Source organism: Pipistrellus hanaki (assembly GCF_964339955.1).
Source record: "Pipistrellus hanaki genome assembly, chromosome: 12".
Lineage (NCBI taxonomy): Eukaryota > Metazoa > Chordata > Mammalia > Chiroptera > Vespertilionidae > Pipistrellus > Pipistrellus hanaki.
In genome coordinates, this window is record NC_140514.1 from 49149000 (window position 1) to 49169864 (window position 20865).

A 20865-nucleotide genomic window follows, 5' to 3' on the forward strand; every position below is an offset into this window, starting at 1 on the left:
GTTGCTGATGCTCTTCCTAGAGGCATACCCTTCATCTCTACCATCACATCTTCTCTCCCACATCTCCCTCCGCTCCCTCAGCCCATAATTCCACATTAGGTTTAATAATCAGAGGATTTTATATTTACATAAAAGGCAGCATGAGTAAAAGAGTTGTGATTTTGGAATCAGAACTGAATTTGAATTTTTCCCCCCTCCCACTTTCTAGTTGCATAGCTGTGGCTCAAATTAACTGGTTTATATGTGCTTTAGCTACCTCATCAGTAATCCTTTATAATAAAGTGTAATATGCAAATCGACCAAACAGTGGAACCGACTGGTCAGTCCCCTGATCTGCCTGCCCGGTCACCTCCCACAGAGGGAGGCCAGACTGCAGCTTAAGTCGGACATCCCCGAGGTCTCCCGGACTGCAAGAGGGCACAGGCCAGGCTGAGGACCCCCGCCCCCTCGTGGCACCGGGCCTCTAGTTGAGGAATAATGAACAACACCAATTAGACATCACAGAAACCATAATCACATGTAAAGGGTGGGCTGGGATCAAACAGGAATTTGACTATCCTTTTCCTTCTCCATGTATGTGTGTATAACTTCCCCAGTTGAGTTGTCAAGGCAGTTTTTTAAGTAATGGGAAGATAAGTGGTGTGCTCTTTCCAGTTTTTTTCTTCTCAGTTTATTTGACTTCTTTTAATGATCACTACATTTAAAAGCCCATTCCACTAGCTAAGTCAAGGGCGTTTTCTCTACTTCCTGTTTCCTTCTGAAATCACAGCTATTCATTCATTCAGCAACACTGTTTTGAGTGTCTATTTCAAATACTAGGGTGAATTCACTGGGGATATAGGCACAAACTGGTTATTTTAAAGCAACATGGTAGATGTAGTGCTCAGGATATGTATAAGTGTGAGATGGGAGATAAAGGGTGTGGGTAGAATATTTTGCTGTATTTAAATTCTTAGCATATCTTAACGTTTCACTAGTAATACATAAAAGCTAAAAAATTAAAGCCTCCCCTACCTTATAGTCCTGTTCTGTTATTGTAAGATTACTGCAGCCATGGTGATGTCTAGGGCTGTTACTGGGCTTTGTTTTGGGTATTTGTCTCTCTTACTGGTGAGTTGTTAGGAGAAAGGTAAGAAAAGGAAAACATAATTTTTCAGCTTGTGCCAAATTCTCTCTTTATACTCAGATTTCCTTAGCTGGAGAAAAACCGACTCTCGGAACCACGCTCCAACAGAACCCCTCAGTGCTGGAACCAGTGGCCACGGGCGGGGGAGCCGCCTCCAAGCCAGCCAGCAGCATCAAGCCAGCCTGTCCAGGCAGCACTTCTCCTTTAAACTGGCTGACAGACCTGACAGGTGGGAATGTCAACAAGGAAAATAAGGGTGAGCTTTCCCTCCTGTCTTGTGGGTTCCCGGGAACTTTAATCCATTTGGGAGGGACTGGACAGCCTTAGCTGCTATGAGAACAGAGTAGTTACAAATTGTGTAGGAGGGAAAGTGGTTCCCTATAGACAACATGAGACATGACACAAGTTCAGGTGTTTTCGAAATGCAGCACCAGCAAGATGATAGACGGTAAGTTAGGTGAAGATTGAGATGTTTTTGCCTTCTTGTTCTTATTCTATATACAGTTCTTATTTGTCTAATGTTCAATGTCCTGGCTTCAGCTTTATTTTTCTTTATTTGTACTTTTGTTTCATCTATGCTTGATGATAGTTTAAAGAATATGTATGGCTTTTGGAATCAGGTAGATTAGAAATTACATGATTCTGCTTTCTGTTTATGTTAAAAGAAAGAAAAAATGCAGATAATTTCTTTCATGCAAAGATCTTAAACAAAAGTTAAGTGGATAGAATTCAGTACTATCAATAAAGGACTTATATAGCATGATCATGGGCATCAAAATGCAGGTGTAGTTTAATATTCAAAAATTATGAGACACAGAAAAGTAGGAAAATTCAGTACTTGTTCATGATTTTTTTAATTCTTAGGAACAGAAGGGAATATATATCTAATAATAAAAGTGTAATATGCTAATTAGACCAGACAGAAGCCGGAGCTGAGAGGGAAACCTGGGTCCGGGGTGCCAGAGAGAAGCTGGAAGCTGGGGGAAGGAAGGCCTACTGAGCTTCTACAATAAAACTGACATCTATCAACATAAATAGTAATTTAATTTTTTAATTGGTTAAATAGGTGTGTGTTTTTTTCAGTTTTCTTTTTTTTTTTTTAACAACATTCCTCTTGTGTTCAGGAAAGAGACAAGCATACCTGATATTACTAGTTTATTAAACATTGTACTGGAAATCCTGGTGTTAAAGACAAACAAACAAGAAGATATTAGAATTGGAAAGAAAAGTTGTTGGTATCTGCAGACAATCTAATTATACATGTGAAAAATTAAAAAGCATATATTTAATAAATATGGTTGCTAGTTCCATTGTTAATTTATAAAAATCAATTGTATTTTGTATACTAGGAACAAACAAATAGGAAACAGAAGTTTTAAAAAAATACCGTTTAGCCTCCCTTACTCCTCCTCAGGAGCACCTTCTTGTTTTCTCTCCTTTGCCCACAGGCGGGCATCTCCTAAACTCTAAGGGTCCCTACAAGGCTTGCAACCAGGGCAGCAATGGGCAGTGGCAGTTCATCCTGGGCAAACCCCCTGAGCCTATTCCCAGTACCTCCTTTTCTCTGACTTATTAGTGAGCCAAAGCAGACCAGCCTGGGCTCATTTCCCCAGATCTACTCAAATATATATATCCCCTAGATATTGGATCTTTGTTATTTAATACCAGTTGGGAATCCTTGTCTAAATAATGTCATTAGTATTTATCCTGTTAAGTTTTTTTGTTCTAATAAATGAACTCAGGTTCCAAAGTAATTTTAATAGAGGACTACTAAGGGATTTTATTTTCAGAATGCTTTTCCATTTGGATTTTTTTATTTTCAGAAAAACAACCAATGATGCCAATTTTAAAGAATGAAATCAAATGCCTTCCACCCCTGCCCCCTTTGAGCAAGTCCAGCACAGTCCTCCATACCTTTAACAGCACAATTTTGACACCTGTAAGCAACAACAATTCTGGTTTCCTCCGAAATCTTTTGAATTCCTCTACAGGAAAGGTATGCATTGTTATTTTGGGTTTTTTTTTCCGGTTTGTACTCCACCTAGTAAAGGTGAATAGATGACACTAGAAAATTTGAAACAAAGTAGAAATGGATCTTAGGCTTTCCTTCATGGGTACAGAAGCCTGTGTGATTGGCAGGTGGGCTTCACAGGGTTATGGCAATTTTCCCCTATTACACTTTTTCCTGTGCCCACTTCTGTGAGTTGTGATGTTCAGTGGGGGAAGGAGACTTCCTTTTGACTTGGGGTTCTGGCTTGGACTGATTCCTGGATATGTGATCTATACTTGTCCTACCATTATAGGACAAATATGAAATGTATATTGTGTACATTTTGATGGTAGGGAATGACAATTAAGACTTGTATTCTTTTTCAAATTCAGACAGAAAATGGACTCAAGAATACACCAAAAATCCTTGATGACATCTTTGCCTCTTTAGTGCAAAATAAGACTTCCTCTGATTTATCTAAGAGGCCTCAAGGACTGACGATCAAGCCCAGCATTATGGGCTTTGACACTCCTCACTACTGGCTGTGTGACAATCGCTTACTGTGCCTGCAAGATCCCAATAACAAGAGCAACTGGAATGTGTTCAGGGAGTGCTGGAAACAAGGGCAGGTAAGAGACCTCTGCTCTCCCAGTCAGCTCAGATCCCCCTTCTTGGTACCTTTGGCAGACTCTGACATCCCCTCCTCCTGCACCCCTCCCCCCAATTATAAGTAGCATAACTGTATACTTTATCTCCTATTTTTGTACTTTTTTATTTAGAGTGAATGTAATTAAGGCAGAGTATGGCTTGTGAAGTTTTGATTGCTTCTGACTAGTCATTGGATTTTTTGTTCTTAATTGTCACCTGAAGACATGTTTCCATTGATTTTTAAAAGTGGAAGGGAAGGGGAGAGACACAGAGAAAGAAACATCAGTGTGAGAGAGACTAATGTTGAGGATCCAGCCTGCAATTGAAATACGTGTCCTTGACGGGAATTGAAAATAGGACCCTTTAGTTCTTGGGCAGTGTTCTATCCACTGAGCCAAACTGGCTAAGGCTAGACACTGGATTTTTTATGAGAGCATCTGGACTCAGTATTCTTATATGATAAATCTCAACAAAAGTGGAGTATGACAGGGAAGCTTATGGAATTTGGGGGATTAGACAAAATATGGTAATCATGTATCCCCTCTTTCATGTATTAAAACCTTGTGCTAAAGGTAGTTTTAGGTGGGCCAGAGTCAGGTGGTTTATCTTATAATTGATGTGTAGACTTCCAGGGGGGTCTGCTTTACAGGGCAGTATTGCTTCATTTTAAATTTTTAAAAAAATGTGGGTTTTTAAAAAATTCTTGTCCAAGAATTTCTTTTTCCATTGCTTTTTTCAGAGAGAATGGAAAGAAGGGTGGAATGAAGAGAGAGAGAAAACGATGTTAGAGAGACACATTGGTTGCCTTCCACGTGCACCCCGACCGGGGGCAGAGTGAGCCCACAACCCAGGTACATACCCTTGACCAGGAATTGAACCCAAGACCCTTCAGTGCCAGGCCGATATTCTAACCACTGAGAAACGCCAGCCAATGGACTGCATCTTAAGTTTTGTTTAATGGTTTAGGAGATGAATGGCTCCTCTGCTTTCTTGTTTTGGTTTTTGTTGTCTGAATCTTTGGCTTTTCTTCTGGGCTAACTGGAGTCCTCACTTAAAGAATACTTGCCTCTTGGACAAGGCTATGGAATTGCCATACAGAACAATGTATATATTTAACAAAAGATTTTCTAACAAATTTTCAGACCTGTGTACTAAGATTTGCTCATGATGACAGTAACTGACTGAATTTAGACCAAGAGCATGAATACATAATTTTTTTAATTGAACTGATTGCCAATACTTTAGTCAGATTTCACAAATTTCAGGATTTCTGACTTGTCTTAGATAACTAAAGGACTTGGCAACCTCAGGTCCCTATTTCTGCCTAGCAACAACGGGTTGGAGGCCAGTGGCAGTGTCCTGTTTAGACAGGACTCACCTGCTGGCCTTTGTCTTACATCGTCTGCCTACCCTGAGCCTCGGCACTGGCATTCTGTGAATACTGGGAGTGGAGTCCTCGCTCCTAGGAGCTTACTAAGGTAGTTTGAGAGCAAGGGATGTTTGTGACATGAGTAATGAAGACAGGAAATGCTGTGGGTGCTCAGAAGTGTAAGCTGGCCCTTTGGGATCTGAGATAAGATGGCCTATGGACAAACAAGCCAGTAGCTGCCACAGGTGTGGGGTCAGAGCAGGAGGAGTTCAAGCTAAAGTCTTTGTTCTCTTCTTTAGCCAGTAATGGTGTCAGGAGTGCATCACAAATTGAACACTGAACTTTGGAAACCTGAATCCTTCAGGAAAGAATTTGGAAGTCAGGAAGTCGACCTAGTTAATTGCAGGACCAATGAAATCATCACAGGAGCCACAGTAGGAGATTTCTGGGATGGATTTGAAGATGTTCCAAGTACGTATTAAAGATCTTTCAGGGGTGTTGAGGATTTGAAAAGCTTTTGTTTTTGAACTGGGACAAGTTCATTTTGTAGTGTCTATCCTTCATTTGCTTCCACTTGTGCCCAGCAGGAGGGTAACCCCAAAATGGTACTAAATTAATTGAGGCTGGTGGTTATGTGCGTCTCACCTTCATCTATCTTTTTTTTCTAATTGTTTAAGATACATAGACCTGAAGGAGCCAGGGAATGTGGATTCATTTAATTCAGGGTCTCCTGGTCACTGTTGACTCCATGTGGGTGAGCAGGGATTGCAGCAAAAAGAAGGCTAGAGTGGCCTGTGTGAGGTTTGGCCCTTTCAGTGACGGGCCAGTCAGTAAACTGTTTCCAAGAACATGAAGTGCACACTGGCCCTGAGGTTCATATTAGCACAGCAGTGGGTCACCAGGCCCCCATCTCTGCTGGAAGATTCAGCCAGTTCATTCCTCAGACTCAGTAATTCAAGTATGCTCATTCACCACTCATCCTTTTTAGACATAATTTCACATTTTGCTCTCCTGCTTCCTTATCCCCTGTTACCCATATTTATAGATCATGGCCCATACTTTCACAGACTTTATATTATAATAAAATTATACTTAACTCTTATATAAGACATGATGCGGTTTTCCATAGGTAAATGCCAAGATGGAGTTTCAGACGGGAAATATTTATCTGAAATGAAGAGAGAGGTGGGAAGCAGAACTGGCATGAGAAGGAGTCAGCTGCAAGGCAGACTCAACAAAGCTTCAGCCAGGATAGCAGGAAGCCCTGGAGGAACCATTGCCCCTCAGTATCACAGATTGGCTGCAGTGGGAGATGTCAGGGCCTTCAGCACCACCTTGTACCCCCTCCTCCTCAGTTTCTACATCCTGGTGCCTGGGAAGGGCAGTAACCTGGTGAGACAGCTCTTTGCAGCTGAGGCAGACCCTAACGCTGTGTCTTGGCAGCAAGTTCTTTGAAAGAGATCTGGTGATAGAACTACCACAATGTGCCATCCAGTTAGGTCTGCGTTCAAATCCTGACTGGATATGTACTTACTGTTATATGAGCCAGTGATTTGATTTTTCTGGGGCTCAAACTTTCCAGAGTCAGCTGCAACTTGCCTTCCCATGCGATGTTCCTGCTGCACACCCCCAGCGTGCCACCCACACTGAAGTGCTGCTGGTGTCTGAACATAGCCTGTTCCCTGTGATTTCCTATCTCTATTGCCCCAGGAGTACACCTGTTTAAACTAGGTTACGGAACAGTGTTTGGTTGACTAAAACATTTTACAAACGTTAGCCTTCAAGAGTACAAGCTCTGAAGTCAAACCTGGGTTTCAGTTCCAATCCTGCTGGATGCCCTTGGACATCTGTCAATTTCCTCCTAAAATTGAGAATATTAAAAAGGGCTTAATCTCATTGGGATATTGGTTTAATTGCAAGGATTAAATCAATAAAACTGAGCAGAGATTAGAACACAGCAAGAAGTGCAAAACTGGTTTTCACTCCTGTTAATTATAATTATCAACATATCTTTACCAACGAGAGATCCTTGGGTCTTGGTTCCTTGGCATTACCTGCAATAGGTAGTGGTTCTATCACACAAACATACGTAGTTTTCATTAAACTCAATGTGTATCTGCCAGGGTGGGGCAGAGTGGGTTCTGTTAGCCCTAGGTCTCCCTGGACAGAACATCAGTTTCAGTCTCTGAGTAAAACAAGTCATTTCTAGTTCTTTTTTTTAATATATTTTATTGATTTTTTACAGAGAGGAAGAGAGAGGGACAGAGAGCCAGAAACATCAATGAGAGAGAGTCATCGATCAGCTGCCTCTTGCACACCCCCCACTGGGGATGGGCCCGCAATCAAGATACTTGCCCTTGACTGGAATCGAACCCAGGACCCTTCAATCCGCAGGCCGACGCTCTATCCACTGAGCCAAACCGGTTCCGGCCATTTCTAGTTCTTTTTAAAAATATATTTTTATTGATTTCAGAGAGGAAGGGAAAGAGAAACCTCAATGATGGGAGAAAATCATTGATAGGCTGCCTCCTGCACATCCCCTACTGGGTGGGGATCAAGCCTACAACCTGAGTATGTCCCCTGACCAGGAATCGAACTGTGACCTCCTGGTTCATAGTTCAATAACCACTGAGACAAGTCATTTATTTCTATTTCATGCTAGCCTCAGAAAATGGTTTGTTGCCGAAACCGGTTTGGCTCAGTAGATAGAGTGTCTGCCTGCGGACTGAAAGGTCCCCGGTTCAATTCTAGTCAAGGGTATGTACCTTGGTTGCAGGCACATCCCCAATAGGAGGTGTGCAAGAGGCAGCTGATCGATGATACTCTCTCATCTATGTTTCTAACTCTCTATCCCGCTCCCTTCCTCTCTGTAAAAAATCAATAAAATATATTTTAAAAAAAGGGAAAAAGAAGAAAGAAAATGGTTTGTCTCCCCTCCTCCCTGTCTTTGATTTTTTTTTTTTTAATATATATTTTATTGATTTTTCATAGGGAGGAAGGAAGAGGGATAGAGAGCTAGAAATGTCGAGAGAGAAACATTGACCAGCTGCCTCCTGCACACCCCCTACTGGGGATGTACCAGCAACCAATGTACATGCCCTTGACCAGAATCGAACCTGGGACCTTTCAATCCACAGACTGATACTCTATCCACTGAGCCAAACTGGTTTCGGCTGGTCTTCGATTGTTAACTTGCATTGCTATTTATTCATTGCAGAGCTGGTCACTTCTTTCAGAACTCAGTATGCAAGAGAAGACTGGATCTGAGTGAGAGGGACAACTGTCAAACACTACCTAGATCAGTGTTTTTCAACCTTTTTTGGGCAAAGGCACACTTGTTTCATGAAAAAAATCATGAGGCACACCACCATTAGAAAATGTTAAAAAATTTAACTCTGTGCCTATATTGACTATATATAAAGTAATTCTCTTGAATAGGAATCAAATAAACACAAAGAAAGTATTTTATAATTACTTTATTATGAAATATTAAGTAAACAAAATAGTGAAAAATTATAAAATTCTTGTCTTGTCTGCATCTACGGCACAGTGTGCCGCGGAACAGCGGTTGAAAAACGCTGACCTAGATAATGGGCAAAAGGGAGTGGCTTGAATCTCAAAAGAATGAGTAGTAGTTTAATAAGCACTTAGAAAAGATAGGGCCCAGATACAAATGAGTTGGTGATCTTTATTATGCTTCCTATTACTGCCTCCTGGGTATGGATGGATTCCTTGGCACTGTAGAAGTTAGCAATTGATGGATGGGAATATTAAAGAAAAATATTTATATACAAAATGTATCAGGTTATGAAATTTTACAGTGATAAATTTTATTTGCATTGTTAAGCATAAAAAGCTAATTTGCCATTTATTTTGGTCTGTTTTTTAGTTAATAGGAGTAATTCAGTTATTCTGGTTGTTTTTCAGACCGATTAAAAAATGAAAAAGAACCGATGGTGTTGAAACTTAAGGACTGGCCACCAGGAGAAGATTTTAGAGATATGATGCCTTCCAGGTATGACGGGGGTAGAGTCGGGAGGTAGGGTGTAAATGGTTCAGTCCTTGACTTGGTAGAATAGATTATTTTTTGAGATGTTTGTTTCTAAGTGAGCTAAGTTACTGAGGTTTAGATCTGGCTAATGAAAGCTCTGTAGGTTTTCCCTGCAGTGCTCTGCCAGAGAAGAGGCGGCTGAGGTGTGCAGGTGCTGAATTTGAGGCAGTAGTGGGATCTGAACTGCCAGGGTCCTGTGTGATATAGTCAGTCTTATGTTAGACAATGAGACAGCTAGATTGGTAGATTTAATTTTCCTGATTTGAGCTTGAACCTTGAAAAGTATCCTCAGAACTAATGAATAAATAAATCCAAGTGTCCAGAAAATTCATTGTTCAGATCTTTTGTCTGAGATATTCCAGATCATTTTGATGCATTTTTTGTGGTGAAGGATTATAACCTCTATATTCTGATTTTGAATATTGTTAATGTTTAACTGTCTCCATCTTCATAAGCCAGGTATTTTTGTTTGTTCCTCTTGTGTAGAAGGAATAAATCTTATAATAATTAGAAAGGCAACTTTATTTTTTAAATTCTGTTCTGTACCAGGTTTGATGACCTGATGGCCAACATTCCACTGCCCGAGTACACACGGAGAGATGGCAAACTGAACTTGGCCTCTAGGCTGCCAAACTACTTTGTTAGACCAGATCTGGGTCCCAAGATGTATAATGCTTATGGTAAGGAGGAAATGACTTGAAAAAATTAGAATAGATCAAATTAAAATGTTTAGAAAATTGATTTTTTTATCGTTGGGGGGATGAAAAATATTGTATAATCCCAACACTGAACACAGCAGTAGGCTTCGTTTTTGCATATTTCCTTTCATTCCTGGCCAAATGTTTGTGTATTTACTTTTCATAGTTGTTGGGCATAAGCAATTTTTTATTTTTCTCTCTTCTATATCTAATATATTGTAAAATCTTTACATGTAGTTTAATAGCCCTTACCAAAATTTTAAAATTAAGTTTAATTGGGGTAACATAGGTTAAAAACATACTTGACGTGTACAACTTTATTATTTTTTTTCAAATTCAGTTGACATTCCATATTATATTAATTTCACAGATGTATGGCACAGTGGTTAGATAGCCTATATATTAAAAGACTAAATGTAAATTGACTGAACGGTGGAACGACCCAGTTGCTATGATGCCCACTACCAGGGGGCAGACACTTAATGCAGGAACTGCCCCCTGGTGGTAAGTGCACCCCCACAAGGAGAGGACCGCTCAGCCAGAAGGCAGGCTCACAGGTGGCGAGCACAGTGGCGGCAGCCTTGCCCACCTCCATTGGGGCAGTGCTAAGGATATCCAGGGAGTGGGCCTAAGCCATCAATTGGACATCCCCTGAGGGCTCCCAGACTGCGAGAGCCCGTAGCCTGAGCTGAGAGATCCTGCCCTCTTCCTCCCCCAAGTGAATTTCATACACTGGGCTTCTAGTTTTATATAATTTACAAGGTGATTCTCTTGATAAGTTAATGTACTACTCACCTGACATCATACATAGTTATTACAATACTAGAGGCTTGGTACATGGATTCATGCACAGTGGGGTCCCTCAGCCTCATCCATGGGGATCAGTGGACTTCTGTGCCACCACAGCCTAGTCTTACCCGCCAGCTCATCTGGCTCCAGCTCATTGTCCGCACCGCTCCTGCTCATCCTGGCCCCACTGTGCCTGCCACCGCCACTAGTCTGGCGCCCAGGGAATCTGCAGGAGAGGCTCACCCCACTCCGTCTGCGCTCGACAGCCGTGAGCCCAGCGTCTGCTGCCCAATGTTAGCTAAGTGGTGCTTCTGCGGTGGGCGTGCACTGACCATCACGGGCAGTTCCTGCATGAGCTCTGGCTGGTTGGCTGGTCACTTGGGCTTTTATACATATAGATTACTGACTATATTCCCTATGCTGTGCTTTAATATCCATGACTATTTTGTAACTACAAATTTGTACTTCTTTCTCCTTTCACCTTTTTATTTTGTTTTAGAGAGGTAGGGAGAGAGGGAAAGAATGATAGAAACATCAATGATGAGAATCGTCGGTCTGTTGCCTCCTGCACACCTCACACTGAGAATTGAGCTCACAACCTGGACATGTGCCACAACCAGGGAATCGAAACACAGCCTCCTGGCTCGTTGGTTGACATTAAACTACTGAGCCACACCAGACGGGCCCTTTCACCTTTTTTATCTAGCCCCCCAATCCTCTTCCATTCATGAAAAAAAATTTTGTCTGCTTCCTAAAGTATATAGCAACCATCACTTTGTATCTATGAGTTTGTTTTCTTTGCTCATTTGTTTTTTAGATTTTATTTATTTATTTATTTTAACATATTTTATTGATTTTTTACAGAGAGGAAGGGAGAGAGATAGAGAGCTAGAAACATCGATGAGAGAGAAACATCGACCAGCTGCCTCTTGCACACCCCCTATCGGGGATGTGCCCGCAACCAACGTACATGCCCTTAACCGGAATCAAACTTGGGACCTTTCATTCCACAGACCGACGCTCTACCACTGAGCCAAACCGGTTTCGGCTGTTTTTTAGATTTTACATTTAAGTGAAAACATATGATATTTGTCTTTCTCTGTCTGAATTGTACTATAGTTTGATATCAGGTAGTGTGATACTTCCAACTTCATCTATTTTCAGAGAAGATTGTTTTGGCTATTTGGCATGTGTTTCCTAAGGCTTGGGAAGTTCTGATTAACTATTTCTTTGAGTAGATTATTTGTTCTTTTCTCCTTTTCTCCATCTGGTATACCTATTATCCTTATATTGCTCTTTCTATGAAAACAGATAATTATATATTTTTTTAAATAGTTTTTTTTTTTATTGGTTTTAGAGAGAGAGAAACATTGATGAAAGAGAAACATTGATAGGCTGTCTTCTTCAGGTCCCTACTGAGGATTGAGCCCACAACCCAGGCATGTGTTCTGACTGGGAATTGAATCTATGACCTTTTGGTACATAAGTCGACATTCAACCAACTGAGCCATACTGATCAGGGCAAGCTTTTTTTCTTTCTTTTAGTTCTCTTAGTCTTCCTCCTGGATCATTTCTATGTTCCTGTCTTGAGCTCACTAATTTTCTCTTCCATCTGGTTTGCTTTGTGGCCAGTGCTCTCTCATGTATTCTTCATCTTATTTATTGAATTTTCAGTTCCAGAATTTCTATTTGGTTCTCTTTTATAGGTTCAGTCTCTTTGGTAAAGTGCTGCTTTTGTTCATTAATTTTCTTCATGAGTTCATGGAATTGCCTTTCTGAGTTCTCTTGTATCCAATTGAGCTTCTTACAACTAAAATTTTTAATTCTCTGTCATTTAAGTCACATTCTCCCAGGATTTTGAGTTTAATGTCAGGAGACATTTCTTTTTTTATTTTTATTTTTTATATTTAATAAATCTTTATTGTTACTTTTTTAGTTGCCTGTTATCCCTTGTTTTGTGAGCATTCTCACACCCTTAGGAACATCAGCATACTTGGTGGCCTCTTTATGTTTTAAAATCTTGCTAAGTGTCCATTTTACCAGCAACAAAAGCAAAAGCCAACAAGCAGGAAAATATTCACAGCACAGTAGACTGACTCACATTCTGTCCTTTGTGGCCTTAGAGATGCTTTTCATCGTGTTGATGTATCAGCAAGAAAGGGTTGTCGGGTGGAGAACGTTGAAATTTGTTTGACAACCAAGACTTTTTTCTGTGAGCAACTTGGTGGAGAACCAAATTGTTCGAATGGGAGAAAGTCAAGAGTTGAGATTTGATTGTAAATTTCCTGCTTGCTGAAATAGGTGGCAGCAGATCTAGATTCCAGTAGATGGCAGCATTATTCTAGAAAAGCTTTTCCTGTGACAAACTTGTTTCCATCCAGAATAAGCAGCTAGGGATTGAAGAAAATAAAGATGTGTTCCCTTTCAGACACCTTATACCTTATCACAAACATCATTAAAGAGTGGTCATTTATTAAAGATTGGGTGTCAGAGCTATGGTTCTGCAGCGTGCTCTTTTGGCTCCACTCCCCTGTCAGCACTGGCCATGCTCTGCTTCCTACTTTTGGCTTCTTTTGTTGCTAGCACAGTGATTTCTCAGCAGAAGAGTCTGTTAGTGACCTTTTGCCTATCACCAAAAACCAAAGCCCTCATATTTAGAATATGGTTTATTATACTTCTTTTATTACATTTATGATTAAATATTTAATAAGATGATTTTAATAGTTGGAAGGATAAAATAATCCTATATAAAAGGCTAATATACACATTGTCCCCTCTACCAGGAGTTGAACCAGGGAGCAGAGCCACTGGCCAACTGCCTGCAGCCTCCCCCCAGCTGGCTCAGTCCAATTGGCCCTGATGGGGGTGCACTGACTGGACCCCACCCATGCACAAATTCATACACCGGACCTCAGGTTTATTTATATAAAAGCCTAAGCAACCAAATAACCATTTGACTGGTTGCTATGATGTGCTAGCCACCAGGGGGCAGCTCCTGTATCAAGAGCCTGCCCCCTGGTGGTCAGGGCACTCCAATAGCAGGAGTGCTGCTCAGCTGACCTAACCGGTGTCAGACACTGGGTTCATGGCTGGCAAGCGCCGCTGCAGTGGTACAAACCCCACCTGCCTCCATGGCAGTGTGCTACCGAGCAGCAGCAGGCACAGTGGGGCCAGGTGAGTAGAAGCGACATGGTGCCCCACCCAGGTTCCTCCCTGCTGCCTGCCGCTTTGTGCATTACTACATCCCTTGGAGGATGTCGGCCTGCGGGGATCAGGCTGAAACTGGCAGTCCGACATCCCCCGAGGGTTACCGGGTTGTGAGAGGGTACAGGCCAGGCTGAGGGACCCCACTGGTGCATGAACCCATGCACCAGGCCTCTAGTGTTAAATATTGTTCTCTTATTTTTACATGATTAGAGAGGCATATCTCCAATTTTATGACCAGGTACCCTTCAGGGAGTAGGAAAGACTGTCAGCCTTTGTTACCTTTAGTATATTTAAGCCATTTTCTGTTTGCAGGATTAATTACTCCAGAAGATCGGAAATATGGAACAACAAATCTTCACTTAGATGTATCTGATGCAGCTAATGTCATGGTCTATGTGGGAATTCCAAAAGGACAGCAGGACCAAGAAGAAGGTAGGGTGCTGAGGTAAAAGTGGGGCTCACTCTCCTTGCTGGAGACTGTGCTGATGTTTGTTTTCTCTTGCTCCAGAAGTCCTTAAAACTATTCAAGATGGAGACTCTGATGAACTCACGATAAAGCGATTTATTGAAGGAAAAGAGAAACCAGGGGCTCTCTGGCACATATATGCTGCTAAGGACACGGAGAAGATACGAGAATTCCTTAAAAAGGTGTGCTCCTTGCCCAATGGCATGTGAAGAGAGGCATGGGGAATCCTGTCCTGTATAATTAAAGTCTAAAATGCAAATCAACTGAATGGCAGAACGACTGGTCACTGTGACGTGCACTGACCATCAGGGGGCAGACGCTCAATGCAGGAGCTGCCCCCATCCTGCAGGCCCCAGGCCAGCCAAGGCGGGTGCCAGCAGGGGCCCCTGATCTATCTGCCCTGCCGGTTCCACAGATGGGCCCTGATGGCCAGTCAGGCCTGGGGACTGTACCTGTGCATGAATTTTGTGAACCAGGCCTCTAGTAGCAATATAAATTACTACATATTCAAGAACTGACTGGGTTACTGGGGAATTATCACAACCTCCAAGGTTAAATCTGTGCCTGTCAGATTGGATAGGGTGAAGCTAAAACACAGGATTTCTACATTATTAGGTTCACACTTCTGAAAAGAAGAGTCCTTGTCTCTTACAGTGTTTTATATTATAGTGCATTTGCAATTTTTTATGCTCTTTATAAGTTACTTCCTCTGACCATCTCATAGCATGTAATTTGTTTTTATTGCCTTGAAAATCTAAGCGCTTCACAAGTTGTGTATCATTCCTTGGCCCTTGGTACCATGTTCTGAGTGAGTTACAAAAGGCTGTTGGTCTTGTCTGCCCTCACATAGAAGCAGGTCAGGAAGGCCTCCAGTCCTGCTGTGGCTGTTAGCTTGTGAAAGATCACTGGAAAGAGATGGAGTGGCTTTGAAGATTCTGAGTTTAGTTGGCAGTTATTTGCAAAGGGCTATCTGTGGAAGTTTTAGGCAGCTGGAAAGACGGGTATATCCTGTTTTTAACCTGGTTGGCCATGAGACTGCTGGAGGCAGCTTAGATACCTGTGGTTGATAACCTCCAGCTATTCATGAGCAATGGACATGAATACTCCTAGCCCTGAACAACATTTCTTTGAATCCAAGTGTTGCTGGGTAAGAGTCATTTGACTCTTCAAGAAAACCTGCTAATCACCATATTGTTTCTTTTAATAGTGTCACCCTGAGTCTGTGCTGTCTGATACTGGGTCTAGAATAAACAATCTTGATGATTTATATTTAAAAGTCTAGAGACCAAAATACTGTCCAAATTTGTATTTACAAAAGTATACAGGCTGCCCGAGCTGGTTTGGTTCAGTGGAGTGAGAGTCCTGGGTTCGATTCCCATCCAGGGCGTGTATCTCAATTGCAGGCTCGATCCCCATCCCTGGTTGGGGAGCAAGTGGGAGGCAACCAAACAATTTGTCTCTGTCTCTACCACTCTCTAAAAATCAGTGGGAAAATATCCTCAGGTGGAGATTAACTATTTGTACACATATATATACACATATACAGAAGCTGCCAGTCTGTTTACAGGAAATGATAGAAGAGAAGCCTCATTTTCTTTCAGTCTTTCCTTCGTTCCTTTACTTAATGTCTTTGAGGGCTACTCGTCTTTGCTAATAGGGCACGTATATAAAGAAGGCCTATGTGACAGTTACTGGCTGTTTACAGTTAGCGGGGAAGAATGCCTTCATTGGGCCTTTGCATATTGCTCACTTTCGTAATTTTTTTTTTTTAATTCTAGATATCAGAAGAGCAAGGTCAAGAAAACCCAGCAGACCACGATCCCATTCATGATCAGAGCTGGTATTTAGACCGATCCCTAAGGAAGCGTCTTCATCAAGAGTATGGGGTTCAAGGCTGGGCTATCGTGCAGTTTCTTGGGGATGTGGTGTTTATCCCAGCAGGAGCTCCACATCAGGCAAGAACCAGTCCTTTGTCCTTTTCTCTGGCTTTACTAAGAACGTGTGTGTGTGTGTGTTACTGACGTGGCTTGGTATTTTTCAGGTTCATAACTTATATAGCTGTATCAAAGTGGCTGAAGACTTTGTTTCCCCAGAACATGTGAAACACTGCTTCTGGCTTACTCAGGAATTCCGTTACCTGTCACAGACTCATACTAACCATGAAGACAAATTACAGGTAAAAACAGCACTGATTCCTGGCATTGGCTCTCTCTGGCTTCATGCCCCATTACTTACCTTATAAAGTCAGTGAACGCACTCTTGGTCCAGTGAGTTGATGAACTGCTTTATTTTGAATTTCATTGTCTCCTTAGACAAAGGAGGAGCAAGCAGGAAATCTCACCTTGGTCTGAAAGGGACTGTCTGGGGAGAAAGTGTTGAGTGTTAAAAGTGAATAGATCTGACCCGGGGTCCTGCTGAGCTGCCCGGCGGGGGTCTTTACACAGACCGTTAGTGCTGCAGCAGTCTCACCGTTGGGTAGAGCTGAACAGAATCTCGGGGAACCAAAGAGGGCCTGAGTGGGTAGGTTTTTTTTAGGGACTTTTAATAGTCAACCAAGTAACATAATTTTATGTTTGAAAACTAGGTGAAAATATAAACTGAAAAATAAAACTGTGCCTTTGGACTTGCCTCTCCATGCACTTGCCAGGGGCAGGGCCATGTGGCATCAAAGGCTATAAGAAGGGGTCTTTAAAGTTCTTCTAAAGAGGCATAGGTTTAAAATGTGTATGAAATACGGGCCTAAAAGAGGCCAGGGAACTTTCAGATACTGCCATTTCATAGTGAATATTGAGTTTTAAATTCCGAGAGAATGGTATGTCAACAGGTGAGAAAGGTTTATTTTTAATAACCTGTTTTAGATTTAAAGCAAACTGACCATGCCTCCTCCCGTTCCTTTAGGTGAAGAACGTTATCTACCACGCAGTCAAAGATGCAGTTGCTATGCTGAGAGCTGGGGAATCCGGCTTCGGCAAACCGAGGGTCCTCGAGATGCCGTGAGCCTGCACGGTGGAGTGAAGACTGGCAGCTGTTCAAACTCTTCAGGCAGGATTCCTGTGGACTTTGAGATTCATGTTACCTCATCTTTTTTAAACTGTACCTGGTGAGGGTACTCTAATGTATATTTCTAGTGTTTACAGACACTAAATGTGTATATGTAGTTACTATTTACAGAACATGCATCCTTCAACTGTGACTTCTCACTTAGTGCAGAACTACCAAACTATAAAAATAAAAACCTCTTCTCAGCTCTGGAACAATACTCCAGTTATGACTCCAGCTGTTTTCTTGGACAGCTTAGTCAAAATGGGTTAAAACTATTAGGAACAACTGTGCAGTTTATTTGGGTTGTGTTTTGTTCTGTGTCTGTCTGACTATCCCCTCCCCCAACCCTTAGGGTTTAGAAAAGCAACGGAGGAAATGACAGCTAACGATGCCATTCTTACTCTTTTGAATCAGGACTGGCATTATATAACAAATCAACTACTGTACAATATTCTTGGGGTTAACCATCTTTAGTTAAATGGAATTTTAATTTAAATGAAGCTTTGCTAATTTTAAGTGTTGAGCATTTTGCATTAAAGTATTCATATAATATTTTGACTGTTTGTTGGAATTTTACATACCTTTTATCAAATGTCATAGATGTAAAAGATTGCTCCAGGAATTCATTATAAAAACAAAGAAATTAGATGATGCAATGGTTTTCCATGATTATTACAATGCTAACATGGAAATAAGTTTCTCCCCACGTAGGTGGAAACCCTGTCACAATTTTGCAAAGAAACACCACCAACAAACTAAATTTAACAACAAAACAAATCATGACTGGTTAAATGATTCTGTAAAGATGATCAAAATGCTTTGACTCTCTTCTGGCCCTTCATAATGCAAGAGTTTAAAAAGAAAAATGAAATTATTAAAATAGTTTTAGAACAGTAATCCTATGTAATAAAAACCTAATATGCTGTCTGGTTGTTCAACCAATTAAAGTATAATATGCTAATGATATGCTAAGGCTGCTCAACCACTTGCTATAACATGCACTGACCACCAGGGGGCAGATGTTCCAATCAGTAGGTTAGCTTGCTGCTGGGGTCTGACCAGTTAGGGCTGATTATAATGGGCTGGACATGCCCTGGAGCCCTCCCTCAGTCCTCCCCAGTCCTGATCATGCACCAGTGGGGTCCCTCAGCAAGGCTTATGCCCTCTCACAATCCAGGACCCCTCGGGATGTCGGAGAGCTGGTTTTAGCCCAATCCTGCAGGCCAAGCCACGGGACCCCACTAGTGTGCAGATTCGTGCACCAGGCCTCTGTTACCTAAAATATTTATCTCTGAAGGGACAGGATTCAGGAAGTCACCTTTTTATAGCTCCCAGGTTCTCATAGCTCTGTCTACACTAAAAGAAATTACACTGAAATCAAATAGTATAGACTAGGGGTGTCGAACTCAATCAGAGAAGGGGCCAAAATCTAAAATCCAGCCTAAATCGCGGGCCGAATGGTTTACTGAACAGTCATAAACTGACAATGTCATAAACTGACAGCGGAGTGCAGTGATGACAGCGCGGTGCGGGCCACATTGCGAGGCCTGGCGGGCTGGATTTGGCCCGCGGGCCTTGTGTTTGACACATGTGGTATAGACAATGCTTACAGCCTGGATTTTTACAATACCTTTGGGGGGTCAAATATAAATAAAGTTCCCTGAAAAGAATAAGGAGATATATTTGCCTAAGTAGAAAAAGTATTCCTCTTTTAAGTACTACTATACAATTGAGTGGTAGTACGAAGCTCTTCTATACAGGGTTACATCTAGAATTGGCACCATCACTTAGAAATCAAAGTCAAAGAAAGCTTGGTCTTCTTTAGAGTAAACCCCCGTCAAGTCCCATCTCAAAAGAGTCAGAAGTCCTAGGACTTATTATTCATAATCAAATACTTTGTAATAATAAAGACAGAAAACCACTATGTGCAAGAATCAAAAGAATCTTCATATGTATCATTAAATTTGCAAAGTTTGCAGATTCTGGAGTGATCTGATATTTATTTTATATTATGAAGTGTTAACTTTTTAAAAATGAGAGAATAGGAAATATGATGAAAGAATGAAATGCCTGAAATGATCAGAGTTGGAATGTCAATAAACAGAATTTACAGAGTGAATTCTGTTCATGTAAATGCTGGCATGATGGTTAAAATTGGAAATTTAGCAGATGAATTAACAGAAAAATCTTTTTACAAACTGGAAGAGTGGTAAAATACACAATACATCACTGAAAACCAGAAGAGATGTCAACTTATAAGCAAGACACAGAATAATATAGGTTTGGTAGCCTGTGACAGAGCCAAGAGAATGGTGATGTTCAGAGACTGAAACTTTGCACTACTGATGGCAGATACCTCATCGGACTGAAGAAGCCCAAGCAGGGTGGATAGATGGATGACTAAATAAAGCAACAGAAATAAAAAAACTCACACCTATGTGATGTACAGTAATAAATACCTCATGAAATGGGTTCTTAAAAGCAGCCAGAGGGAGAAAAACATGATCTACAAACAAGTCAGAAGAAAGTACTAGATGCCATTCTTAATTTTCACATATATTCAGAACATATCTGAAAACAAAAGTCTAGACACAGCAAAATTCTCTTCCCTGTTTTTTACAGACAGTTTTAAACAAAACAAAACAAAACAAAAAAGCACAAGTTTATTTCCAGGCCCTTGCTTAAGGAACGTTTAAAGATATACTTAGAGACCCAGCCAGTCAACCCATGAATCAGGAGGTTATGGTTTGATTCCTGATCAGAGTACATGCATGGGTTGCTGGTTTTGATATCCAATAGGGGGCATGCAGAAGACAGCTGATGGGTGATTGTTCTCATTGATATTTCTCCCTCTCCCTGAAACCAATAAAAAGATACTTTGTTAAAAATTATATACTTTTCCCTAACTGGTTTGGCTCAGTGGATAGAGGGTCTGCGGATTCAAGGGTCCCAGGTTCTATTCAGGTCTGAGCATGTACCTTGGTTGTAGGCACATACCCAGTAGAGGATGTGCAGGATGCAGCTGATCGATGTTTCTCTCCCTCTCTCTTCCTCCCTGTAAAATATCAATTAATATATATATATATATATATATATATATATATATATATTTTTTTTTTTTTTTTTTTTTAAGAAGTCTAGGTAAATCTCCTCCAAAAGTTAAACAGGATTAACATATGACCCAGCAGTTTCACTCCTAGGTATACACTAAAAAGAACTGAATGCAAGAATTCAGACACTTGTACACCTTTGTTGATAGTAGCTTTATGCACAAGAGCCAAAAGATGGAAACCACACAAATGTCCATCAAGAGATTAAAGAAGTCAAAACCAGCTTGGCTCAGTGGATAGAGTGTCGGCCTGCAGACTGAAAGGTCCCAGGTTTGATTCCGGTCAAGGGCATGTGCCTTGGTTGCAGGCACATCCCCAGTAGGGGGTGTGCAGGAGGCAGCTGATCGATGATTCTCTCTCATCGATGTT

The 20865-nt window shown here is 41.3% G+C and overlaps 1 protein-coding gene across 3 annotated transcripts in view; it reads left to right on the forward strand.

Moving 5' to 3' along the window:
- Positions 1 to 20275, forward strand: part of KDM3A (lysine demethylase 3A) — a 53055-nt gene extending 32780 nt beyond the window's left edge. The window contains exons 16-26 of one of the 3 annotated variants that reach the window (XM_084900212.1): positions 1187 to 1382; positions 2950 to 3122; positions 3509 to 3745; positions 5433 to 5604; positions 9061 to 9148; positions 9734 to 9864; positions 14191 to 14310; positions 14387 to 14526; positions 16123 to 16299; positions 16386 to 16520; positions 17243 to 20275. In XM_084900212.1, the coding sequence (XP_084756338.1) occupies positions 1187 to 1382; positions 2950 to 3122; positions 3509 to 3745; positions 5433 to 5604; positions 9061 to 9148; positions 9734 to 9864; positions 14191 to 14310; positions 14387 to 14526; positions 16123 to 16299; positions 16386 to 16520; positions 17243 to 17341 (1668 nt within the window). In that variant the 3' untranslated portion in view covers positions 17342 to 20275. The remainder of the gene's footprint in view (positions 1 to 1186; positions 1383 to 2949; positions 3123 to 3508; positions 3746 to 5432; positions 5605 to 9060; positions 9149 to 9733; positions 9865 to 14190; positions 14311 to 14386; positions 14527 to 16122; positions 16300 to 16385; positions 16521 to 17242) is intronic. The other 2 variants (XM_084900213.1, XM_084900214.1) reach the window with 2 other exon arrangements.
- Positions 20276 to 20865: the final 590 nt, after the last annotated feature.